Source organism: Ambystoma mexicanum, chromosome 5p (assembly GCF_040938575.1).
Source record: "Ambystoma mexicanum isolate Mex_15411 chromosome 5p, UKY_AmexF1_1, whole genome shotgun sequence".
NCBI lineage: Eukaryota > Metazoa > Chordata > Amphibia > Caudata > Ambystomatidae > Ambystoma > Ambystoma mexicanum.
In genome coordinates this window covers 209,288,278-209,312,978 of record NC_090930.1, presented here as the reverse complement: position 1 = coordinate 209,312,978, position 24,701 = coordinate 209,288,278, and the positions used below count along the sequence as shown (strand labels likewise).

Here is a 24,701-nt window from a genome sequence, read left to right as displayed (position 1 = left end):
GACCCCCTATATATTAGAGGTCAACTTAAGCCAGACTCTCTAGTAGTAACCAACACCCGCAAAAGAGCTGGTACACCATTATCTTCCTCTGAGGCTCCCCCCGACAAAGAAAGTAAAAAACTTTATGGTTTTGGCAGGAAAGTAGCTTCCACGGCAGCCTACCAAGCCAGAATCGCGAATTCCACCACACTGTTGGCTAGCTACAACTGTCACCAGTGGGAAGAAGTGGCAGCACTAATAGACTCTGCTCCCGAACCCCTTAAAAGCCAGCTAGCTCGCATTTGTGCGGAAGGAAGGAACGTGTCAGGCTGCACTGTAAAAGCAACTCTGGACGCCGCTGACAATGCGGGTAGACTTATAGCAGAGGGGACTGTCATCAAAAGGCATGCTTGGTTGAGGCAGTCGGGATTCAAAGCAGAAACACAAGCTGCGCTCTTAGACAAACCAGTGGAAAATGATCTCCTGTTTGGGAAGGCAGTCGAGGACGCTCTAAAAAACGCTAAGGAAGAATTCGACACCCTCAAATCCCTTGGCCAGTTAACTACCAAACCACCTAACCAAAGAGGGAATGGCAATTTTCGTCGCTCCCGCGGCCAAAATTCCAATAGAGGAAATAGCTACTCCCACACCCAGGGTACACAGTGGAACACCAGCTCACAACAGTCTACCCAGGCGTATGGTAGGGGTAGTAAAAGAGGACGTGGTAGAGGCAGAGGCAGCCCCAGTAAAGGAGGAGGCACGCCTCCACCAAAGCAGTGACGCTCAGTTCAGGGTCCCTTCCCATGCAACCCCAGTAGGGGGACGAATATCAAGTTTCACCCAGGCATGGGAAGGGATAACATCCGACAGATGGGTGCTGTCAACAGTATCCAATGGGTACTGCATAGAACTACTGCAACGTCCCCTAAACCATCCTCCAAGACAAAAAGTCCACTCTTTACAACATCAGAAGATCCTCCTCGAGGAGATCGCCATTCTGCTAGAAAAGGACGCGATAGAACTCGTCCCGGGACACCAGGTAAACAAGGGTATCTATTCAACTTACTTCCTTGTGCCAAAGAAAGATTTAACAATGCGCCCAGTTTTGGACTTACGGCCTGCCAACAAGTATGTCAAGCCCCAAAAATTCCGTATGACCACACTACAAGAGGTAATCCCACTCCTAAAAAAGGGGGATTACATGGCAACCTTGGATATGAAAGATGCCTATTTTCATATTTCCATGCTCCCGGCGCACAGAAAATACTTGCGCTTCAAGGTGGACAGTCGCCACTACCAATTCAAGGTACTGCCCTTCGGGATAGCTTCAGCACCAAGGGTATTCACCAAGGTACTGGCGGTGGCAGCTGCACACCTACGCAGGGAGGCAATCCCAGTGTACCCTTATCTGGACGACTGGCTCATAACGGGGGAAACCCCAGGAATCTGCAGGTCAAACATTCAGAGGACCATCGACCTCCTCCACGAATTAGGCTTCTCCATCAACGAGAAAAAGTCAAGTCTGGTGCCAAGCACCTCAAAACAGTTTCTAGGAGCTATCCTAGATACTCAGAAAGGATTGACCTTCCCTTCGGAAGAAAGAATTCGGAACATACTTCTGCAAATTCCGCATTATCAGTCAGGTCAACAGATAACAGTACGCAAAGCTATGCGGTTACTGGGCATGATGGCGTCATGCATTTACCTGGTCCCCCACGCGCGTCTGCGCATGCGTCCCATGCAGGAATGGTTGGCGAAACAGTGGTCTCAGGCAAGTGGTCAGTGGGACGATCTAGTGGTCGTTTCGCCAACACTCGTACAGAACCTACTCTGGTGGACAAGAGAGAATCTCGCAAAGGGGAAACCCTTTTACGATCCCGAAGTACAGGCAGTGGTGACTACAGATGCATGCCTGACGGGGTGGGGAGCTCACCATCTCCACCACACAGCTCAGGGTCTCTGGTCTCACTCAGTAGCCAAGAACCACATCAATCTGCTAGAGCTTCTGGCAGTATTCCGAGCGCTGCAGGCGTTCGAGCCCCATCTACTAAACTTATCGGTGCAGATCAGGACGGACAGCACGACAGCCATGTTCTATCTGAACAAGCAAGGAGGGACTCGTTCGCCAAATCTGTCCAAGCTTGCCCAGAAAATATGGATATGGGCACTCAGACGGAACATCTTCCTGTCATCGCAACATGTTCCAGGGGAGCTCAATTCCCTAGCGGATGCTCTAAGCAGAGACTCCCTCCCAGAAGAACACGAATGGGTCCTTCACAAAGACGTAGTAGAAGATCTCTTCTCTCAGTGGGGTTTCCCCACTATAGACCTATTCGCCACAAGCGAAAACAAACAATGCCCAGGATTTGCATCCAGGTTCCCACAACCGGACTCCCAGGGGAATGCCCTGTGGATGAACTGGTCAGGGATGTTTGCGTACGCTTTCCCACCAACTCCTCTCATCAGGAAGGTGGTGTACAAGATGAACAAGGAATCGATGACGCTCATCCTAGTTGCTCCCATGTGGGCGAGACAACCATGGTTTCCACACCTACGCAAGATGGCGGTATGCGAGCCCATCAGACTCCCAGCCTGGTACAACCTTCTGTCCCAGCAACAAGGTCAAACAGTGCATCAGGAACCCAACTCTATGAACCTAGCAGCATGGCTCCTGAAGTCATAGAGTTTGGACATCTCAAATTACCACAGAGGTGTATGGACATTCTAAAAGAGTCCAGGAAACCAAATACAAGGCACTGTTACTTTGACAAGTGGAAAAGATTCGTTATCTGGTGCCAGAGTAAACAAATCAACCCGGTTGATTGCACTCCTTCCAACGTTGTAACATACATGCTCCACCTGCTGGATGCAGGGTTGGTTTTTAACTCTCTGAAAGTACACCTGGCAGCCCTCTCAGCCTACACCACATCCCATAACAAGGTTTCGTGGTGGAAAGTACCAGTGGTTAAAGCCTTCATGGAAGGAGTAAAGAGACTTCACCCTCCTATCTCGAACCCACCGCCAGGATGGGATCTCAATGTGGTGCTATCTAAGCTCATGGGGCCCCCCTTCGAACCCATGCATAAAAGTAGTCTCAAACACCTGACTTATAAAACGGCCTTCTTAGTAGCCATTACCTCCATAAGAAGGGTCAGTGAAATTCAGGCTCTGTCAGTGCAAGATCCTTTCTTTACTATCCACAAGGACAAACTGGTTTTACGCACACACCCTAGATTCTCACCAAAATTCATATCCAAGTTCCATGTAAACCAGTCCATCGAGCTTCCGGCTTTCTTCCAAAACCCACAAAGCTCAGCTGAGGTGAAACTACACACCCTAGATGTGCGTAGGGCGGTCTTATACTATGTAAATAAAACCAGACCGCTAAGGAAAACAGATCAACTGTTTGTCTCCGTAGCTACAGGCAGAGAGGGGGATCGCGTCTCTAAGGGCGCTATCTCAAAGTGGATTATCAACTGTATACAGCTGTGTTACTCTCTTTCTGAAAAGACTCTGCCTTTTACGCCAAGGGCCCACTCTACCAGAGGCATTGGGGCCACTCTGGCTTTCATTGCAAATGTTCCCCTTGACACCATTTGCAAAGCAGCTACTTGGAGCTCTATTCACACTTTTACTCAGCATTACTGCATTGACACTCATTCCAAGGCAGATACACAAGTGGGACAAGCGGTTCTAAGACACCTGTTTGCTCATGACCCTTCTCACATCCCACCTCCTTCTTCTGGTACTGCTCGCTAATCTATGCACAGCATGTGATCTAAGCAGATTCCACAAGCCTCAGAAGGGATACATTACTCACCGTAATCGTATTTCTGATGCTTGTATCTGCTTAGATTCACATGCGACCCACCCTTCCTCCCCTCCGAGAGAAGGCGCATGGTTGCTTGTAGTCTTACCTTTCTGTCTATCTGCTTGGACTATCTGTACTCGCGCTACTCCTCATGCTACCTCATGTCAGGAAAAACACAATCTGGGGATCCTAGACGCGTGAGGGATCATGGGTACAGGGGACGTCACACTAGGGATAGTATTACTAGCACGCCCTGTGTCGACGCCCATTTTTCGACTTCGAAAAACAAACTGTAATACTCCGCAGCTTCCACTAGATGTCGGCCTATGCACAGCATGTGAATCTAAGCAGATACAAGCATCAGAAATACGATTACGGTGAGTAATGTATCCCATATATCTCTATCAATTGTGAAAAGGTCAATTGTAACCCTTTAAATTCAGTCAATTGTTCATTCGAACAATTTGGGTAATACCTCTGGTTGATGGCTCACCCTGCAACAAAATTAGGTTCTCTGAGTACCCCTTTTTAGGTATTCCTGTGGGACAGCCCTGCAGCAGCCCTACAAATAAAAGCATACCAGATGCCTCACTATTGGCAAAAGAAGTTTCAGACACCAAAAAATTACCATAAGAGTGTATTTCTGGCTGATTCTGCCTCTGGGTAACTTTGTCACAGTTATATATATACTGGTCGTTGGGTACCTTAAGCTCCCAGGTAGTCCATCTTGTTACCCAACCCCAGTGACTGACAAACAGGGGCACATGTCAAAGAAACTGCTAGAACTCTGTTTTACAATGTTACTGACTTGTAAACCTGCATTCAGGTTTACTTGCCTTCAAAGCACACATATATATATTGTTGAATGTTTTGTTACACTGCACCTTTAACCACTGTGCCCCCCTTTGAAGAGTTGGCTGCTCATCCATGTTTACTACTGAAAGAGCCAGGTGTGGGCATGATTAAAACCCTGTTGCCTAGTTGTGTTGGGTATTTCTAGCACCCTAAGCAATGGCCTGAGCAAAACCCATCTGACACCAATAACAGGTTTGCAACCATTCAATCCTTTGGCAGTTCCCCAGTCACTTGGGGCTGACGCATTCAGATTTCAAAGAATTCTTCCTGGGCTTTCTCTGCAGGCTTGGGCTGATCTGTAACAGGTCATAGCAGTTTCCATGAGACAGCTGAATGTCTCATTCTCCAATGGAGACAGTTGCTACGACCATACATGGCAGCATCCATATCCCCTCATTGTCTCGTAGGAAGTACTAGCTGTCGAATAAGTATCGGAATGGATTTATGCAGATATTGCCTGCAGGGATGTCACAATGCCAATTAGTCTCTACAGGCGGACTTGGGAATAGAAGATAAATCAGGCTTTTATTGAGAGAATTCCACTATGAGTCAGGTTAATTCCATATTTGTGCTTCTCCTTTTTTCTCAACCAGTTGAAGGCGTGCCAAATTTGAAAATAAAACCTAACAGAGGCTGTCTTCACTTGGAACCGATTAACAAAGGCAATATTCTCTGGGAACACAAGTCTCTGGTTTCAATGCAGTCCCCAAATTCAACAAAGTATTTGGATTTCGGTTCTCAGACCAAAAAGGGGACCATCACTTCCATTGCAAGTCTCTCAAACAATCCATCTTGTGCAATTATGTCACCACATTTGTTTCGTGGCACTTCCATGGACTCCAGTCTTCTGCTTCTATTCTTGTGCCTCAGGGGTAGACCCCATGCTTCACCTGGGTCTGATGGGCTGCAACATGGCTGTAGCGGGGGTTCAATAACCTCCATACTTATCAACATAATTTACACCAGGCATTTGGCTCACTGGGCTGCTCATCTGGCTGGATAAGGGCGTGGTGATACAGCAACCGCCTCTAATCCTCCCACCCATAGTCTTGCAGGTACACGTCACTGGAGCTGGAAACTGGTTAACTTCTCTTCTTCTCTAATCCTGGCTCCTTGCTATGTCACCCAGCATCAAATTCTCCTCTACCTCGATAAGACACAACGGTCTCATACCTCATGGGGTCTCTTCTGTACTTTATTATTGACTGCCACTTCCTTCACCTTTTTCCAAAACCTTTTTGACACCTCACCATATGCTTGTACCTCCACCCTACCATTAATGAAGCCTTTTGGTTTAATGGTGTGCCTGTTCATGCTATTCATTTCTTTCAACCACATTTTCACTTTTCCTACTCTCTGCTTTCATCTCCACGTATCTTGTTCACTACCACTTCTTCCATATGCTGTTCCTAGTTTCCACCTTCTTATCCTTCACATCACTCCTCCTGCTGCCTCTAGTTACAATCATTTCCTTAATCTCCTACTCTCTCCTCTCTAACCCTTTCCTTCTAATGTTTCTGTTTCCGACCTCAATTCTCCTTTGGCTCTTTCTCCCTGCCTCTCTCCAGGCAACACCCTACTGCTCATCTAATCTAGTTTTCTGCCTTTCTCGTCAGCACTCGGTCCCAATCCTAAATTACCTGCACAGTTGCTTATGAGCCAATGCTTGCAACCATACTCTGGTGTGGGTTAGAATTGCAGTGCAACTATGATTTGTTTGTTTTGGTTTGGCACAGACTTCTGCAACTCAATTTGTCCTCTGCGGATACATGCTGCCAAACCTTCATTAAAGCCGGATGCAAACTTGAATCTGCATTCGTCAGTGCTTTAAAGCAGGGTTGTTTCTTCCTTAGGTTCACGGTTCAGCGCTGCATATGGCTGTCCCTTGCGGTTGAATTAAATGTGTGTTTCCTACTGTGCAGTCCTGCACATCTGCTGCACCTGGGGTTTCTCCTGTTCTTTTCCTGTTCTTATGTACATATTTCCTTTACAACTTGAAATGGCTAGTTCTTCTGTGCTTGGCTTCCCTGATATTGCACCCTATATTTTGTGCACTTCTCTGCCCTCCTATCCCTCAGGAAATGGGTCCCCTGGATGACACCAAAGGGCAGTCTTCAAGGGCTCTGGGGCCAGAGGTTCTCAGGTGATTGAATCTATGTATGTTCGGTGTCCACTTAAGGGATTGCAGGGTTGCATTGTGCAACAATGTGACACACCCCTGTCACAGGGTCATGGTGGGGTGGGTCGGACAAAGTGATCTTCCCCCACACCACGCACTTCTCCAATATCACATTGGTGGTGGGGAGGCATAGCCCCCATGGCTGCTACTCCTGCTACCCAAAGAGCCGGGCAAGAGATTTCATCAGATAATACCTGGGTACAACAGGCTGTACACCACTATCATTCTAAAAGGTTGCCAGCAACCAGTGGATCCCACACATTCTGCTGTGTGAGAAATCTTACACAGTGGACAGGATGTCTTTCAGCCAGCCTTATCTTGACAGACCTGTGATCTATGGGGGTGCCTTCGAAATTTGTATCACTTATGAGACCTTACAAGAGTTCTCCACAGGGAAGTTTTTGGTAAATGAGTTGGAAAAGGGTGAGACGCATAGGCTTCTCGCTAGAGGTACTAATGATCAGGAATTTCCATTTCACAGGACATCAGACACTGGAGAGACGAACAACCCTCCCTCCACAGCTGTCCCGCTCTAACTAACCCTGCCTCGTAATAGGTCTGATACTGCGAGGGTTCCACGATCATATCCCTAATGGGTGGGGCCCATTGGCAGCTAAGAGGGGATCCCTTGCATGTCCTGCGCCCCCCTTCACTAGTGCCAAAGGGTTCGCAAGACCGGTTGTGCCCAAATTCTGCGAGTCATCGTGCTAATGGGGACCCACAGCCATGCACCTAGAGTGAAGGGGGAGAATGTCATTCTCCAGGGTCATCCACTGTTTCTCTCGGTTTTCCCTCAGGTGATCCACCAATATGTGGAATTGGGCCACACAGTAACATTCGAATAAGTCAGGATATGCCACCCCCACCCCCGCTCTATCTTTCGGTTGAATAAACCTGGAGTACGCTATGCGTGGTCTCTTATCTACCCACAGACACGCCATGAACACCTTAGCATCTGTAACAAAGGGGGGTTTTGGACTATCCTGGAACAGGAATAGTAGCCTTGGCAAGAGGTTCACTTAGCTTAGGAAGGGCGTTTTCAAAATATCTCACCCTCATAGATTTGATCAAGAATTGGCTAATGCAAAGGGCCTCACTCGGAAACTTATTAGAGGTGTACAGGCCCTAGATATTGAATGGGTTGATAAAAAAACAAAAATTAAAACCATCCGGCAAAAATATAAAAATGACTGTAAGTCAAGAAAAGCTACTATGCTACAAAACGACGCGGAGCATATGCTTGCAGTGCTAATAAAACGAGATCCGAGGGCATTCTGGGTTACCTTGTCTAGCCTAGACGATGTGGCGGAGGCTGACCAGTTGAATGCCATCCCAGAGGTTCAATGGGTAGAGCATTATACCGATTTATTTGATACAGGGGGTGAGGGATTAGATTTTTGTCTTTTGGGGAACAACCTTTCTAAGGACTCTTGGAAGCCTGCAATCGATTCTGAGATAGTGCTAGGACTTATCTCTAAAGCCAAGAAATCTAGGGCTCCGGGCCCCAATGGCCTTACTAATAATACATTTAAAGCCGAGCCAGATCTCTGGACCAACCTCCTCTCCCTGCTTTTTCAAGACGTCGTTAATTCTGGGAAAGTACCTATTAGTTGGCAAACCGCTCATATTGTTCCAATTTTCAAAAGAGGTCTGCGTACTTTGGTCAAAAATTATAGACCTATTTCGCTTATTGATGCGGACTGCAAGCTTTTTGCCTCTATGCTTCTTTCCCACCTTAACGTTTGGATTAAGGAAAATCATATTCTCCCCAAACATCAAACAGGTTTTAGGGCAGGCCACTCAACTAATCTTAATGGTCTTATTATTTAGTGCCCTGCAAAGTTCTACCTGGGGTAAATATGATGGTTCCCTCTACGTTGCGTCTATCGACCTGTCAAACGCCTTTGATTTGGTTATCATGTCAAGACTATGGGAAAAATTAACCAAATGGGGCATTCCGGCCAGTCTGTTAACTCGTATTATGGCTATGTATGAAAACCCAGGGGTCCATATCAGGCTTGATTTGGCAGGAACTCTCTCCAGAAGGATAAGGACCCCGTATTGGGGTGAGACAGGGTTGCTCGTTCGCTCCCTGTCTTTTTATCCTCTATATGGCTGATGTGGATGATTTTCTGGGAAATACAGGCATGGTGAGTGCCAAACTGGGGGATTTGAGGCTCTCATGGTTGGCCTATTCCGATGTTTTTCTTCTTTTTGATCACACTAAAGTTGGCCTGCAGAGGCTCATTTGCAAATTTGAAGAATACGCCATTCTTAATGGGCTGAAGATTAACCCGAGTAAAACCCGTACTATGATCTTCTCAAAGGGGAGAACGGGGAACAACAAAGTATGGAAAATAGGGGGTGAAAACATAATCAGAACACACAAAATCGTCTATCTCGGCTTTTTGATTCTGGCCCAACCTTCAGCGATTGAGCTTAGACGATTTCTTAGACACAAACTGCTCCCACTCATCTCCCAATCCATTAGATTCGACAACAAATACTGCATGTTCTCCCTCAAGCCTGTATTAGATTTTTTTAAGGGTAAGGTTACTCCAAAGCTACTTTATGGAATGGAACTTCACTATTCTGCACTTTTGACTTTTTGGGACTCTCTTGAGGGTATCTATTGGAGGAAAATTCTGAAAGTGCCGGATTCTATTCCAATAGTGGCCATTAGGTACGAACTAGGGCTAGTCTCACTGCGAGCCAGGATTCTCTGGAGGGTCCTTTCTCTTTTTTCAGCTCTGCTCTTTCCTAAACCTGATACCCTCTATGCAGTTCTGGGTCACACAATTTTTTCTCAGGGACCTCTGGTCCGTAATCTATATCTCAACACATTCAGTGATCTCTGTGACAAGACCCTGTTGGATATCTCCACTGATAGGGTCACCCTTCTAACGAATCCCAATAAGGTTAAGGAGTGTCTTTTCAGTCATGATTGGAGTAACACCATTGAAAAATTGCATTCTTATCCCTCTCTGAGAGACCTACAATTCGACCATAAGAAAAGAGGTCTGTTGTCTTTTATTCTGCCTCAATTTCCCAATAGATATTATCGTTCTCTTCTCATTAAACTCAGATGGAATCTCCTTCCCACCCGGTAAGTCCTACATAAAAGGAAAGAGTTTTCAGATTTACACCCTATCTGTCGCTTTTGTAAAACTCTGGGGGTGATTGAAACCTCTCAGCATCTCTCTTTGGATTGTACTGCTCTGGCATCCTTAAGGGACAAATATTTAGTTAGATTCAGTGTAATGGGTCAAATGGGGGCTGATAATATCTGGTCTCGCTATTACTAATATTAAGGATGGACTTGCTGTGGCGGTTTTTATCAAAGCTCTAGATCTATATGCCCCTCTGATATGATTAAACTCGACTATGAATTTTATTGTCGAACTGTATTTTGCACTGAATCCTTTAAATTTGTCCCTTACTATTTTGAGATTGGATCGATGTTTTTAATGTATGCTTGTATATTTGAAATTTAGATGTAATGAATGTTTTCTTTCTTCTTAACATTTTGTAAAGATTTCTTGTAAACCATGTACAATATAATAAAAAAAAAAGAGGTTCACATTAATGGAAGTCAAGCGTGCCACCCAGGAGAGCGTGAGTTTAGACCAGGCACAAAGGTCCTTCTGAATTTTGCCCCACAACGGGGGAAAATTGGCCCATTGGCCCCATATAAATAATCAAAGATTTGAGTAAGGACCGCCCCTAGGTATTTAATCCCCTCTGGTCAGGCCAGAATGCCCTGGTGTTGTAGGCATGCACTCGTCCGATGCAAGCACCCTGGTGTCACGATGCCCGCTCCCGGGGAGCCGGCTCAGGCCCTGCGTCCCCGAAAGCGGACATCAAGTCCCCGGGGAAGGGCCCAGCAACCCCTTATAGGGGCCCTTTGGACAGCGTCCTGGCGCCTATGGCGCCAGGCTCATAGAAAACGTCAGTCCTGGCGCCAAAGGTGCCAGGCTCATTATGAAAGTGTTTGGGTGCACTTACCTGATGCAGACCATGCTGCAGAACCCCGGCCTCCTTGAGGCCTGAAAGGAACTACTTTACCTGTGGGACTCATTTACCACCCGGGCGTGGTCGGGGAAGGATACATAGCTGATTGGAGGAAGGACACATTCTAGGAACTTCTTCCAAGGCTATTTAAACCACACCCGATCAGCCACACGTGCTTCGCGTTGTTCTGCATCTAGCAGCTGGACGCTCACCGTGTCTGCTCCTGCATCTTGACTTCTGCCACACCTGCCAGCATCCTGAATCACCTGCAAAGGAAGGGAACAAGAGAACAGAAGAAGGAAAAGGCCTCACCTGCATCCCAGAGACATTTCGCCGACAATCCTGAAAAGGAAGACATTTATTTTTAAAAGCACATCGCATCGATCGCTGCAGCGCCGCATTCTACTCACCTTTACAGGAGGCCTCCATGTTCAGCAGCCACCATCCGGATTCGCAGTCGCGCCCCCGCGCCTAGGGAGAAAAAGACCAGAACAAAGGTGAGAGAAAGAAGGGAAAAGGGAAGCTAAAACTCCATGTCAAGACTTACCTGTTGGGTCATTCCCTTTTCATCTCGGGTCCGCGCCGCATCCAGGCATTTTCGGACCCCGGCCCCTAAGGGGAAAAAGACATCAGCGTTAATGAGTGAATGAAAAGACATTACCAAAACACTCATTAAAGACTTACCTGATTTCCACAAGGATTTCACCGCTCACCTCGGGTCGGTGCCTGTACCCCGGCCCCTATGGGGAAAAAGACATTAGCATTAGAACATTAATGCATGGACACAAGGGAAACCACTTATAGAAAAACTTACCTGGAAGCCAAGCAAGTTTGGTTCTCACCCATCCGAAAATCCAGTGACGTAACTGGATACTAACGCGCCCCTGCATCAGAAGCAGGATGGAGAGCTCGTCCTTCCAGACCCTAAGGTGAGACGCTACGGGGAAGCACAGAAGGGTTTTGAGGAGGGTGAGAGGGGTAAGTGGGAGGTCGATTGCATTACCCCGCAGACAGTTAACCCCCTATTCTCACCTACAGAAGGATACTTCTGCGAGTCAGACAAGCCAGATCTGGGGCCCGGTCCAGTCCGTCTTCCGAACCCTGCGCATCACCTTAGACGAGGTCACAGCAGCGCGAACCAGGCCAGCGCCCCGTGGGAGTCAGGTGAGCGTTACACCTGGCAGTGGGAGGGCCATCGTTTTAGAAAGGTTGACCATAGTCCACAATTTGTGCAACCAAAGCCAGAATGGACTGCGTTGGGTTCCCGATGTACACAAGAATGTCATAATCGTATAGGGCCAATTTGTATTCTCTGTCACCGACCCTGAAGCCACAAATCTGGTCATTCGGACAGATCACGTTCTTTAAGGGTTCCAGCTTCAGGGCAAAGATCAACGGAGATGGGGGACAGCCCTGTCGCGTGTCCCTACTCAGGTAAAACTCCTCCAATGCTATCCCATTGACAACCACCCTGGCCCTGACATTTTGGTATAGCGTCATGGCTCCTGAGCACCACCTTGCCCCCAGACCCACTCCCCTTAGCACCCCTTCCATGATGGCCCACACCATTTCATCTAACGGTTTTTCTGCGTCTAATGACAATAGCAGAAGGTCCTGCACTGTTCCAACTGCGCCCACCCTCAAGTCAAGGGTGTTACGGATGTTGTAATCTCCTTGATGGCCTCTGACAAAGCCCACTTGATCGCTGTGCACCAATTCTGGGAGAACCGCACTGTGTCGACGTTAATCAGGGAGATGGGGCAGTATGAGCCACACTCCAGGGTGTCTCTGCCCTCTTTAGATAGGATTATGATTATGGACTACGTAAAGGAACCCCCCACCGTCCAGCATGTTATTAAACAGCTTGATCAGAAACAGGACCAAGAGTGACCCAAACCTCTTATAAAATGTGGGGGTAAACCCATACTTTCCCGGAGCCGAGCCCAACCTTAGACCTGAAATAGCTAGAAGGATTTTCTCCCTCCGCACCGGATGTTGAGGTTTGCTTCCTCTTCCTCCAATAGACATGGGAACATGGGGGCCCTCATATATTCATTTGTTTCGGTATTGTTACGGTGTCTTCTGCTCTGTACAGCAGGGAGTAACACTGTGTGAATCTTCGTACAATATTTGTCGGCTGCGTCGTTGCCCTCCTCCTGTATCTTATAAACCGCCGGCTCTGGTCTCTTTGCTGTCTAAGGCATGCCACTAACAATCTGTGGGCATTGTCGCTCTTTTCATAATTTCTCTGCTTCAGGAGCCGCAATTGCGTCAGTGCCTTCCTCTGCCATTTATCCCCAAATTCTCGCCGTAACACGCTCGCCTCTTCGGGCAATGTTTCTGCCAGGGATGAGTCCACACACAGTGCCCTTTCTTTCTCATTTATCTGTACATTAAGTCGAGATTTCCGTAAAAGTCCTCTCCCTTTTCTTAGCAGTCCTCTCTGCGATCAAAAGCCCATGCATCGTGGCTTATGCATCGTGGATTTGAGGGCTTCCCAAATAGTGTGGAGTGTGACGTCTGCGGTAACATTAGTTTTAAAGAATCCCCCCAATTCTTTGCACAGGGAGTCCCTAAATAACTGGTCTCTAAAGAGCATGTAGTTACAGACCCACCTGTGATCAATTTGGGTCGGTGGGCCTATGTCCAGCGTTGACGTCCACATACCGTGATCTGAACAGCGTTTCATCCTGGTTCCTGCAGTGACAATGTTGTGTTCTTGTGCCACCTCCAGGAGGATATAGTCAATTCTAGACCAAGTGTTGTGGGGGTTGTGGGGGTGGTGGGGCAAAATGTGAATGTTCGCGCTTGCGGGTGTATGGCTCTTCAGGCGTCAATGAGAAAATTGATGTGAAGGACGCTACTTGGGTTGTTAGACCAGTGGATTGGCGGTGGCATGGACCCCACCCTCAGAGATAACCAGGCTAGTGCCGGGTCAGTAATATAGTGAAGATTCCCCCCCTGCATACGTCTTCTACCTGTTACCTAACGCCAGCGCCTCGTTTTAAAATAGGAATTGCTGCTGATTGGTTGAATATAATGTGCAGCGAGTCCACCAATCCTCCCATTGAGAGCTAGTAATCGGCCTTCCATCCCCTTTTTGACCTAGTGGACTTGGAGCCCCAGGGACTTGCCAATCAAGATAACCACCCCTGCCTTTTTCGTCATGTTGGATGACAAGTAGGCTGCTCCCACCTGCATCTGAGGGTGTGTTCTTTATTGCAGAAATAAAATCTCCACCCCCGATTGTTGGAACTCTCGGGTCACCATCGACCTTTTCTGCAGGGAGTTCAAGCCCTTCCGATTGAGGGAGCCCAGCCTCACACCAGTGCTATGAATTGTTATTGAAGGCGATCATTTCCCCCTTAAGCGCATGTCCTCCTAGTAAGATGTTTTGACACACCAGTGTGACCAATATGACTGTGCTATTTGACTCTCGAGCCCTCATGTCCCGTGCCCCTCCTGCTATGCCCCCTGTGTGCTTCCCCGACTCATCCCTGCCCCAAACCAGTTGAGTAGAGAATGGCCGTAGAGTGGAGATACCCTGAAAAAAAAAGAGGGACATCGCAAAGGGGCCCCTACCCATCTCAGCTAACACCAATCAGAGAAACAGCGAGCAACTGGCTCCTAAACCTTCTGAGGCAAACTCAACTTATTGTGCAGAGACCGAAAAGGATATTGCAATCCGATATGACCGTCGGGGAACCCTTGGGAGGAATGTGCCATTGTGTTGGTGACACAGCGTGTAGCCATTCATGGAGTGTTAATCCTCCAGAAATTCCTTGAATTCTGTAATCGGCCGCAGTTGAGACGCAGGCTCATCAGGCCTTCAGGGGTGTCCAGGGCCCGGTCATAGCCCCTGATTTCAATACGTCGGACTTCCGCCTACAACAGGGCAGTGTGCCATTAACTTCATCCTTGGCGATAATTCTGTTATCCTCTCCTCTGTGGGAAAACTAGAGTGAGAAAGTTAACCCCCAGCACCCTCAAATAAGATTTCACCATGGCTTTCTGGAGAATGTCCATTTTGTGTTTGTAATGATGGCACTTGGCAAGTATGGAGCGTGGTCCTTTGGGGGGGGGGGGCTCTACCCGGCAGATCCAGTCAGTTGGACTTGCACTCTTGGTTCTCAAGGTAATCAACCTTCAGTGCCGGGTCCAACTCCTTCCTGTCAAGGTCCAACAGGGGGGCATCCACTCGCATTTCCATTTGGTTGGTGGACAATAGATTATTCTCCATTGATTCATTTTGTCTTCTACTTTGTCCAGTCGCCCTTTGATCTCAGATATTGCCACTGTTATGCCCGACTCACTGCCCTTATCTCCTCCAGAATAATTATGTCTGCTTTGGAAGAGGCTTCATGATCATCTCCCATGTGGGACGGTGTAGCTGCTGATGCTGCAGAGGCAATTATGCCGGTAGGGCGCTGAAAAAACTGGAGTTTGGAAGCCGTGACCGGGAGGAGCATCTGATGTTAAGCCACCCAGAGCTGTTGGGTCGCCCCTTGCGGGGCCAGCCAGGTTTGTGCCCAGACAAGGGCCGGTTTCAAGTCGTCCTCACCTCAAAGCTAGCCATCTGATGTCAGGGAGGGCAGCCACCCACCGTGTTGTCTCCTGAAGGGTGCTGTGAATATGGCAGACCTGCCGAGGGCGAACCCCGCTATAGAATGGCCCCTTCTATGCTGCGTATACACGTGGCCTGGCAGTATGTGGCCCTCCAGGAGGAACGGAGTTAGTGTTGCAGACCTGATGGCCCTCACTTCAGCATCACTGCATGTGTTGCAGCTCCCATATGAGCCACTGGGCCTTTACCTGATGGAGAGAAGAGCCGCTGTATCCCGACCCCCTTGTTGCATTGAGTCGACCCAGAGGAGGCATCGGGTCAAGAGAGGTTGTGCCGTCAGCCCCCGTGTGGCCCAGCGCGGGGATGTGCCACACACTTCCCGGGGAGCCATGTGCCTGGCCACGGTCTGCTCAGCCCAGAGCACCTACTTCGCCTCGCGTCTTCCTCTGAGGCCGCCGGGCTCACCGTTGTTGTTGAGGTCCGTCCCAGCCAAGAGAACAAGAACAGCGCCTGCTATCTTCGAGCCGCTCCAGTTCCCTTTCGATGGCAATCAGCCGCTGAGGTTGGGGTCCATCTGTTATGCTAATCTGCAGGTTTGTGCTTTGCCGCAACGGGCAATATTAGGTGGGCGCCATTTTCTACTGGTCTTCGGTCAGCGGGCTTCGGCAAGGAAGATCAAATTGAGCTTGCCAGGGAGCACCAGGGCGGGCTGCTGTTCGTCCTGCGGCATCTCAACATATGTATCCGTCCTGTGCCACAATTCCAAAGTTCTAATGGTGAGTCAGTCGCTCACTGTCTGCGATTACCGCTTGAGCCCCCTGGTGGTCTCTGGGGATTATAATTTTGATTATGTGGAAGCTTTGGTGTGGAGAAACGTTATTGGGTCTCCATAAAGCGGTTCCAATGACAGTGATTTGTCATCAATTCAGCATTCAAGGCATTTCGTCCTTGAATGCTAAACTGCTTTAGAAAAGAGTACAACTGCAGATTTTAAAATCCCCTTCAACACTCGGTTTATGGTGTTTTAGATGTTAAACAGTCTAGAGTGCCTAATTCTTTTATTACAATCTGCAAAACACAAATAGAAGGAATGTTTCTGGTCACCTTGGAGTAAGTAACTGTAAATTGACGAAGGTATCAAATAAGATTATGGGATTATGACTGGTCATGTACTTGTGAGAAGTTGATTATGAATTGTCAATTTGTGCTGAGATGTATGTTAAACTGTATGACAAAACAAATACATTTAAAAATAACACAAAAAATACACACATCTGTAAAACGGTAGCTAAAATAGCTTATATAAACATTTAATGTTGTGTTCATAAGTCTAGCCCTTGGACACCAGGAACCATCTCAATAATTGGCGCCTGTGACGAATATAGAAAATGAATCCCTTCTCTCCAGAGGAGGGGGAGCCACCACCTGTGAGGCTAGGGAAGTGAGCCCACTATGCAAGACCCTCCCTAGGGAGACACTCGAGTAAGACCTACTACTCTCCAGATCAATCACAGTAGGGGACCTCAACCTCCGTCTAAATGACCCCACCGACCACCAAGCTTCCTCCTTTACAAAGACACTTTCTGACCTAGGCTTTTTACACTGTGTAACACCCCCCACATACAACAAAGGTAGAACTTTGGATTGGATCGATGACCTGAACTCTAAGATCCACCTCTCTGCCAACACCCCTTGACCATGGTCTCATCACCATATACTCTTCTCTTTCCTGCCAGCTAAGACTCAACGCCCCCTTCAAAGTCACTACCCCCCCCCCCCAACATGTGGACGCAGAGTTGCCTGTAGGATAAGGCCATTGCTCCCTAGCACACACCCCTCTGCCTTGAGCTTACCCCTTCAGACCCAAGCGCACTAGAAGCCCCTTACTCCGACACCTTTATCAAAGCAGTGAATGTGGTAGCCCCACTGACCCTGCGTAAAGCCAAACCCATCACCCATATCAACGCATGGTTTACACCATACCTCCAGGCCTTACGTACAAACAAACGGCAAGCCGAAGCTGCTTGGATAAAAAAAAAACAGACAATACTAATAAACTGTCATTCCACAAGAATGCGAAGGGATGTAAACATGCCATAATTTCAGCAAAATCATTAGCCTACAATACCAGAATTGCAAACGCCTCATCCAACACGCAAGGAACAGTCTGCATTCTTATAGAACTTGAAACCCCTCGGAACACCACCCCCACCCCCCAACCTTCAAGAAAGATGAGCCATGGTGTACCTGCATCCAATCTGCCATGAAGGCTAAAATTCACCTACAACTGGACAAAATAACTCTGAAACAAAACCTCATCAAGGCCAAGACACTTAGTACAGGTACCGCCTCACCTCCCCACACTAGACCACCTACCACCCTATTACATTTCAGGGAAGTTTCAGTTGAAGATACTGCAAATATCATCTGGAATTGAAACCGTCTAGATGAAAAGGTGACTCTTGCCTAGCATCTATTGTCAAAGATTCCACAGACATCTTGCCCCCATTCATCACCCACTTCTTCAATGTGCCTTTCTCGGCAAAGTGTGTCCCCTTAAGCCTGAAAGCGTCTTGGGCCCCTCCCACCTCTCAAAAACCCTCATCTAGACCCTACAGCGCTGAACAACTACCGGCCTATCACCGCTGCACCGTTCCTACTAAAGATTTTGGACCGGGCAGCCTACAATCAAATATAACTATTCTTGGAGTGAAATCAAATATTAGGGAAACGCCAATCTGGATTTCGACCTGGCAATGGATCCGAATCGGGCGTGCTCGAATTGACAAATCAATTGGACTAATTCAGAGACAAAGGCAAGGCAGCATTACTCCTTCTCCTTGAGATCCCGGCCGCTTTTGACTTGGTCGACCACAGAACCATGTGCCTGTTAGGGAGAATTCTCTCTAGGCTAATTTCCCAACCTAATTTCCCCAGCAGCTTTTCTGGATTTTTGGGGTTTATTTTTTTCTCCTGCTAAGAGTGAGACTCTTTTTTCTCCCACTCTTAGGCATGATTTGAGAATGTCCTTTGACTGTGAATGTGTTTTATGGCTTCTGGGGTCTTTTACTCCATAGGGCTTCATGTGTTTTTGGTATGTGTGTTACACAGCACCCTCAGTGCAGTAACACAGGGGTGTCATAGTGACCCCCAAACATAGCCTCCATACCCTGGGACTGACTGCTGTCTCCCAGGGCATGGAAAGTCACCATTGGCTTTATAAGTCTCAAATTGCGAACATAACCAGTACAAACCATCATATTGTGGAAGTACTGGTAGGGGTAATTCGATTACCCCTGGGTCTGTTTCCCAAGGGGGCACTGTCCAGTCCCCCCTTGTCGAGTTTCTGGCTGGTGGCAGTGGATACCACGCGAAATATTCCACCAGAATATTTCTTATGGGATTTTACCATTGATTTTAAACGCACCACTTTTTGGTGCAATGTTAAAGATACCACTGAGTTATTTATTTAATATTTATTCCCCGGTTGGGTCTTTTTGCCAGGACTTGGTTTTAAAATGACGTTTGTGTTCGCCTCTGAAACTCTAACCCAAGTCGAGTCCTTTGTTCCACTTTTTGGTGGGCCTCTGCACAGAAGCCCTCCAAATGGTGCCACTCTGTCTGGGGTCTACAGGATGTGTGGGAGGGGGATTAGGCACCCTGGACTGAGTTGCCTTGGCAACTCAAGTCGCACTCTTGTGTGATTGGCCCAGTGGTGAGCCGCCCGGCTCACCACTTAGCATGTTTGAGTGACAGCTAGGCTGTTGAATGGGGGTTTTTCGCCACAGGACCTAAAGAATCCGAAGAGGGGAGAAGCTGAGCCATCTAAAACGACGACACCACCGGTGGAGCCCTGCTGTACGAACTCACCACTTCCCCGACGACAGAGGAGATCTTCTAGGAGAGTCTTCTTCCCTTTGAGCTGGTGGGATGAACCAGTTTGCCTTTTTCGCCTTCCTTGACGTCTCGTGGTCAAACCGCCCGTGCCGAGCACCTCGCCGGCCGGATAGCCACGCTTCACCACTAACCGCGAATTAAAGGGTCGTACCTTTTAATCGGGAACTCCGCGGCTGGTTTCTTCCCTGGCAGTGCAACGACCTCCAGCTTTCTTCCTCGTCGAGATCATCTCTTCCTCTGGTCGAAGCCACGACTTGCACCCACTGCCAGGAACAACTGCCACCGCTGGAGCTTCCTCCCCATTTCAGGTACTGTGTCCCGCCTGGTCTTCCTTGCAACGGATTGTCCAAGGTGTCCCGTAAATCCTTGACCTTCCAACTGGGTTGACCTCAGACCTGCTAACTTTGCCTTTCTGAACTGCTCCAACCTCTTTTTGACCTTTTCTGCAAAGACTTTGAGTGCATTTGAGTGATCTTGGGCACATTCCGCCTTGCTCTCTCCAAGAGTGGCCTGGCCTATGAACTTTTGGCTCTACAGTAGACCCTGCCTTTCTTGACTTGCTGTGGTTTCTTAAGTGTTGGTACTGTGTTATTTCCATACTGTCTTTTCTCTCCCTTTTTAAACAAATTATTGGAGTGCCATCTACGGTTACGCGCTCACCTCTGTTTTCGCTAATAAGTGGTGTCTTAACCTAGACTTGTCGAATAATTAACTAGGGAGGTGTATATACTTATAGTGACTGTATTTGAACTTGCTTGATATATTAATGCCAGTGTATTTTCATAAGTGTTTTAAATAAATATATACTTTTATACCAAAGCTTTGGTCAGTGTTTGCTTGTTCTACTGTATTTTTAGCCCTATTGTGTATACTCTATATACTGCCTAACTCTTCTTGAGAGAAGTCTGACTGCTCAGCCACAGCTACCAGGTAAATCTGGGTGGTGCAGACTGCTACCAATTGGATTTACTGCTTACTCCTGTAGTCTTAAACATTTTTGCAGTGATCCCTAAGGGAACTGCACAGGTTTCTGCCTGACAGTGCCACCACCTCACTTCAGCAGCAAACTTCGCTGAGGACGCCATGACTTCAAGAGTCTCCTCAGACCTGGCAAACAGCCCAGCTGAACCCATACTATGCAGAGTCCCGCAAGGATCTTTTGTCTCTCCCACCTTATACAATATATTCACCAAACCCTTGTTCAACCACCTGGATGACCCTCGGCATAGTCTACACCAATTAAGCCGATGACACTAAAATCCTTCTACCGCTGTCCGGGTCACATGAAGAAGATTCCACACTGATCAATGAGATCTACCTCATCATCCAGACCTGGATGGCCATGAACAACCTTTTTTTAAATGATGACAAGATGGAAATTCTGGTGGTAGGATCACCCACGATGCTAAAAAAATGTCCCCAATCCTACTCATCTTTCCTGATTGACGGTATCAAAATCCCTGTTTCGGACTCTGTGATAACACTGGGAGTGCACCTCAATGCCACCCTCTCAGTGACTAAACAAGTAAATGCCATTGCCTCATCAGCCGCATACAGCGCTACACTTCTCAATGCAGCTAGGCAGTACCTTATTCCGACTAGCTGTCTGGCTATTGAAAGATCGATAACCGGAGGTAGACTAGACTATTCCAATACCCTGTTCGTAGGCACCTCTAAGAAAAACCTATGCAAAATGCAGATAATCCAGAACAATGCATTACTGTCGGCACTCAACATCTCTAAAAAAGACCATATCTCTGCAGAAAGAAAAAGGCTCATTGGCTCCTGATACAAGAAAGGATTAACTTTAAAATTCTCACCATCACCCACAAATGCCTTCAAAACACAGCACCTGGATACTTAGCTAAAAGAATTGTCAAAGTTAACCTTACCAGATTGGTCAGAGCCTCCTACGCCCACTGGATTATCCCACCTAAATACAAGCACGCCAGAGGAGGTGGGCTGAGGTTCCAGTCCATAGCAGCAGCCCAATGGAACCCCCTCCCACCCTCGCTACGAGCAGAACGTTTCCATTGGGTGTTCAGGAAAACACTAAAAACATTCCTCTTTACATGACTTTGTCATGACAAATTCCGGACATCAGAAGTAACATGTCCGAAGTGGTGTTCATTTCAGGCCCCCTAGCCATTTTTTGTGCATACCCTCTTTTCTCAATTCTACATTTAATTATTTCTGTTAAGTATATATCATGTAACTGGTTTGCAACAGCACCCTGATGCCACAGTGCTTGGTCACTTTACAAATGCAAATAAATAGGGCATCTGGGCAAGGGGGACCTCACTGGGAGTGAATGCCCTCTTTGGGACAAGGACTCCCATTCCAGACCCGAACTCCAAGCCCAAACCTATTTGTCTCCATATATGGATGTGGAAAAGTTGTTAATATCTCCCGGAGCTACTATATTCTACAAAGATCCTTCTTTACATGTATTGGCTACAGACAATGCTGAACTCCAACTCCTGCAGAGGAAAGAGAACCACTACGCATAGGCGAGCATCCACATCATTGACATCCTGGAGAGGCAGAACCACACCGAGCCGGGAGCCGAACAGCTGAGGGTTGGCGTTCTACCTGACCGAGGGGAGTTCTGAGGGGGAGCAGTGAGGAAAATGCCCATGTCTCATCTGGAGGCGTGACCATGAACAAGCTGTGGTGGGCCAGTAACGGAGGCCGAGACCAGATCGTATGAGGGAAGCAGAGTCCCAACCCAAGCGCTGCACATGTCGGACCATAGCTACACGCAAAGACAAGTAGCAGCTGGGAAAATAAACAAGGTTACGGCAGCCAGAGGAGCCAGTGTGTGCCATTACCCTGTGAAAGGGGATTGATAAAAATACGAACATTGGAAATAACAGCTGGGAAAGCTATCAAGTTTATTGGAGCCTCAGAAATCAGTGTCTTTGAAGACCCTACGAAAGGGGGATTGAGGAAGACATATAAACACTTTGAATTAAGCCTGAGAAAGTGACAGAAGGTACAGACATCTGATAGGACAGGGTGGACTGCTGCCCTATGTGAAATAACGTGGATTGAAGGACAACGCAGACTTTGAGAAAAACTCAACACCTCGAAGGAGGAAGTGTTTTTTTTTTTGTTTGCCTACAAGAAATCCTGGAGGTATGGAAATGCTTACACAAGACAGTTTTCTGTATTTACAGGAGAGAGAGTGAAACCCATACCTTGATACAAAGACTGGGAAGAATATGCTGTTGTAGCAACAATAACTTTGAAACCCAAGAACAAACCAAGTGTAAATTGGGCCAAGCAGATGCCCTGCTGAGACTATTGTACAAAGCCTCTTCTTTCTCTTTTAGCTAGACTGTTTTTTTTTTTTAAAAGTGGTAGGGCTAGTTAGTTGGATGGGATTCGGACCGAAGGAACTTTATTTTGGACTTTTAAAGCACACCCTTCTATTTTATTATCTAGGTGGATTTCTTCCTTCAAGGAGGTAGGGCTAGTTAGGCATTTTGGCTCTTTTATTTTAATAAAACCTCTTGAAAATGTACTCTAATAGTCAGTCAAAGTCCTTTGTCCGGTTCATCACACAACACACACAATTAAATCTTGAGTACAATGCATATTTCAAGTAATTCAGCGCCACTGAAATCTGTCTGTACTCCTCCTTAGATATAGAAGAATCCATCTATTTCTTAGCTGCCTATAAAGAGGGCACAGCCGAACAAAGTGCAAAAGGGTTTCACAAAGATTTTTACAATATGGACAAAAACCAGAATCACTTTAAGTCAATTTTAGTTGATGAGGCCAAGGGGCAAACAAATATTTTGATTCGGAATGCCATAAAAAGCAGTCTTTTGAGGGGGCTTTATAATTGCATTGAAGTACAATTTGTGGCAAAAAAACAGCTTAGAGGTCAAATATCATGAGTCACTGGTCCAAATCGTACCCATGCCTTTGTCTATGGTTTATTAGTTTTATTGCTTCTAAAAGGTAGTTGGGGATTCCCAAAGCTTTGAAAACAGGCCATAAAACAGTCCTAACTACACTGCCGAATGCAACTTTAAAATCTGGAAATACCATATGTAAAAAAAAAAAAATCTTTTAAATCACAACCTTTTGAGTAGGGCTGAAACAATAACTACTTGCTCCACAGTGCTTCCCTTTTTCCTAAAACCCCTTGTAATTTAGTAATAAGATTGATTTAGGATACTTTTGGGACACTAGACTTCATGATGGCTTATTTGTATTGTATGCTGCAATAGAAAATGTTAGTGATTACTGATATGAAAATAGAAAATATCTTTCCTGAACTTTTCACTTTTATAGACTTGATGTTAATTGCATTTCATTCATACAGTATAGATGAAGGCAGGTAGGCTTTAACCATTGATGTCTTTGTCGCAGTCCATATTGATTTTGTTTTCATGGCTCAATATTGTCTTTCTCTCCATTAGGATTTCCTCTTCACTCAACTTCTCAGAACGCATCTTCGCCAATTAATGTGGATTTTGATGCGGTCTTTGGAGCCAAATCTAATGCACCGGACAACCAAACAGCCAATGGTAATGTTTTCCAAGTCCGATTCTTAAATTAACTAAACTAATCCGTACAATATAATATCCCAATTAGTGTTGCTTTCATTATGTAAGAGCTTTCACAACTATTCACAAAACAAACATCAAATTGTGATGCGGTTTTATTTAAGTTTTGGCTTGTTTTGACAGTATTGTTTTTGTATGTAGGAAGGTGGAATAGTAGGAGAAGGGGGCATGGGTGTCAGGCTAAGCAAAGCAGAATTGTATAATTGTGATGAACTGTTAAAACAAAACTACATTTACCCTTGCCTGGGGGGGACCCTTTATGTTCCAGTCCATTTAGATGCATGTGCCATTTAAAGGCAAAACAGGAAAAGTCTGCACACTTGGGAGTTTTGGGGACGCACAGTAAATCTTTCTGTTGTATGTGGATAAAGCAATTCCCTAACTTGCTAGGGTTAATTAGTGCATTTGCAATTTTCTTTTTCTTTTCGATTACCTTGTTCATGGTGAGTTGAACCAGGCATACTTGTTAAGCAGATTTTCTTCAGCTGAAGTTTGATTCTTTTTTAATTTTATTTGAATTATTGCGTTATAGGTTTGATGACAAACCTTCATCATAGACCTTCATCGCACACACCTACCGTCTCTGAGAAGATGCCACAATGTATTGTGGCTACCTTCCATTTATCCCACTCTCCAACAGAAAAGGCCTAGGAAAGAACTTGAAGCTATTGCTCTCTCTGAAACACCCAAGACAGGAACCTGGTCTAGAGAACATTTAGAGGTCACTATGGACAACGTCTCCTCTTTTGTGAAATACCCAATCATACAGAAAACATCAGACTTGCAATTGGGACATCCTTTAGAAATGGCACAGCCTTTAGCTAA

The 24,701-nt window shown here is 46.7% G+C and overlaps 1 protein-coding gene across 9 annotated transcripts in view; it reads left to right on the top strand.

The window, feature by feature from the left end:
* Positions 1-24,701, top strand: part of LOC138480864 (phosphatidylinositol-binding clathrin assembly protein-like) — a 1,856,059-nt gene that overhangs the window by 1,110,720 nt on the left and 720,638 nt on the right. For all 9 annotated transcript variants that reach the window (XM_069612639.1, XM_069612640.1, XM_069612642.1 and 6 more), the window contains one exon: positions 23,730-23,837. In XM_069612639.1, the coding sequence (XP_069468740.1) occupies positions 23,730-23,837 (108 nt within the window). The remainder of the gene's footprint in view (positions 1-23,729; positions 23,838-24,701) is intronic.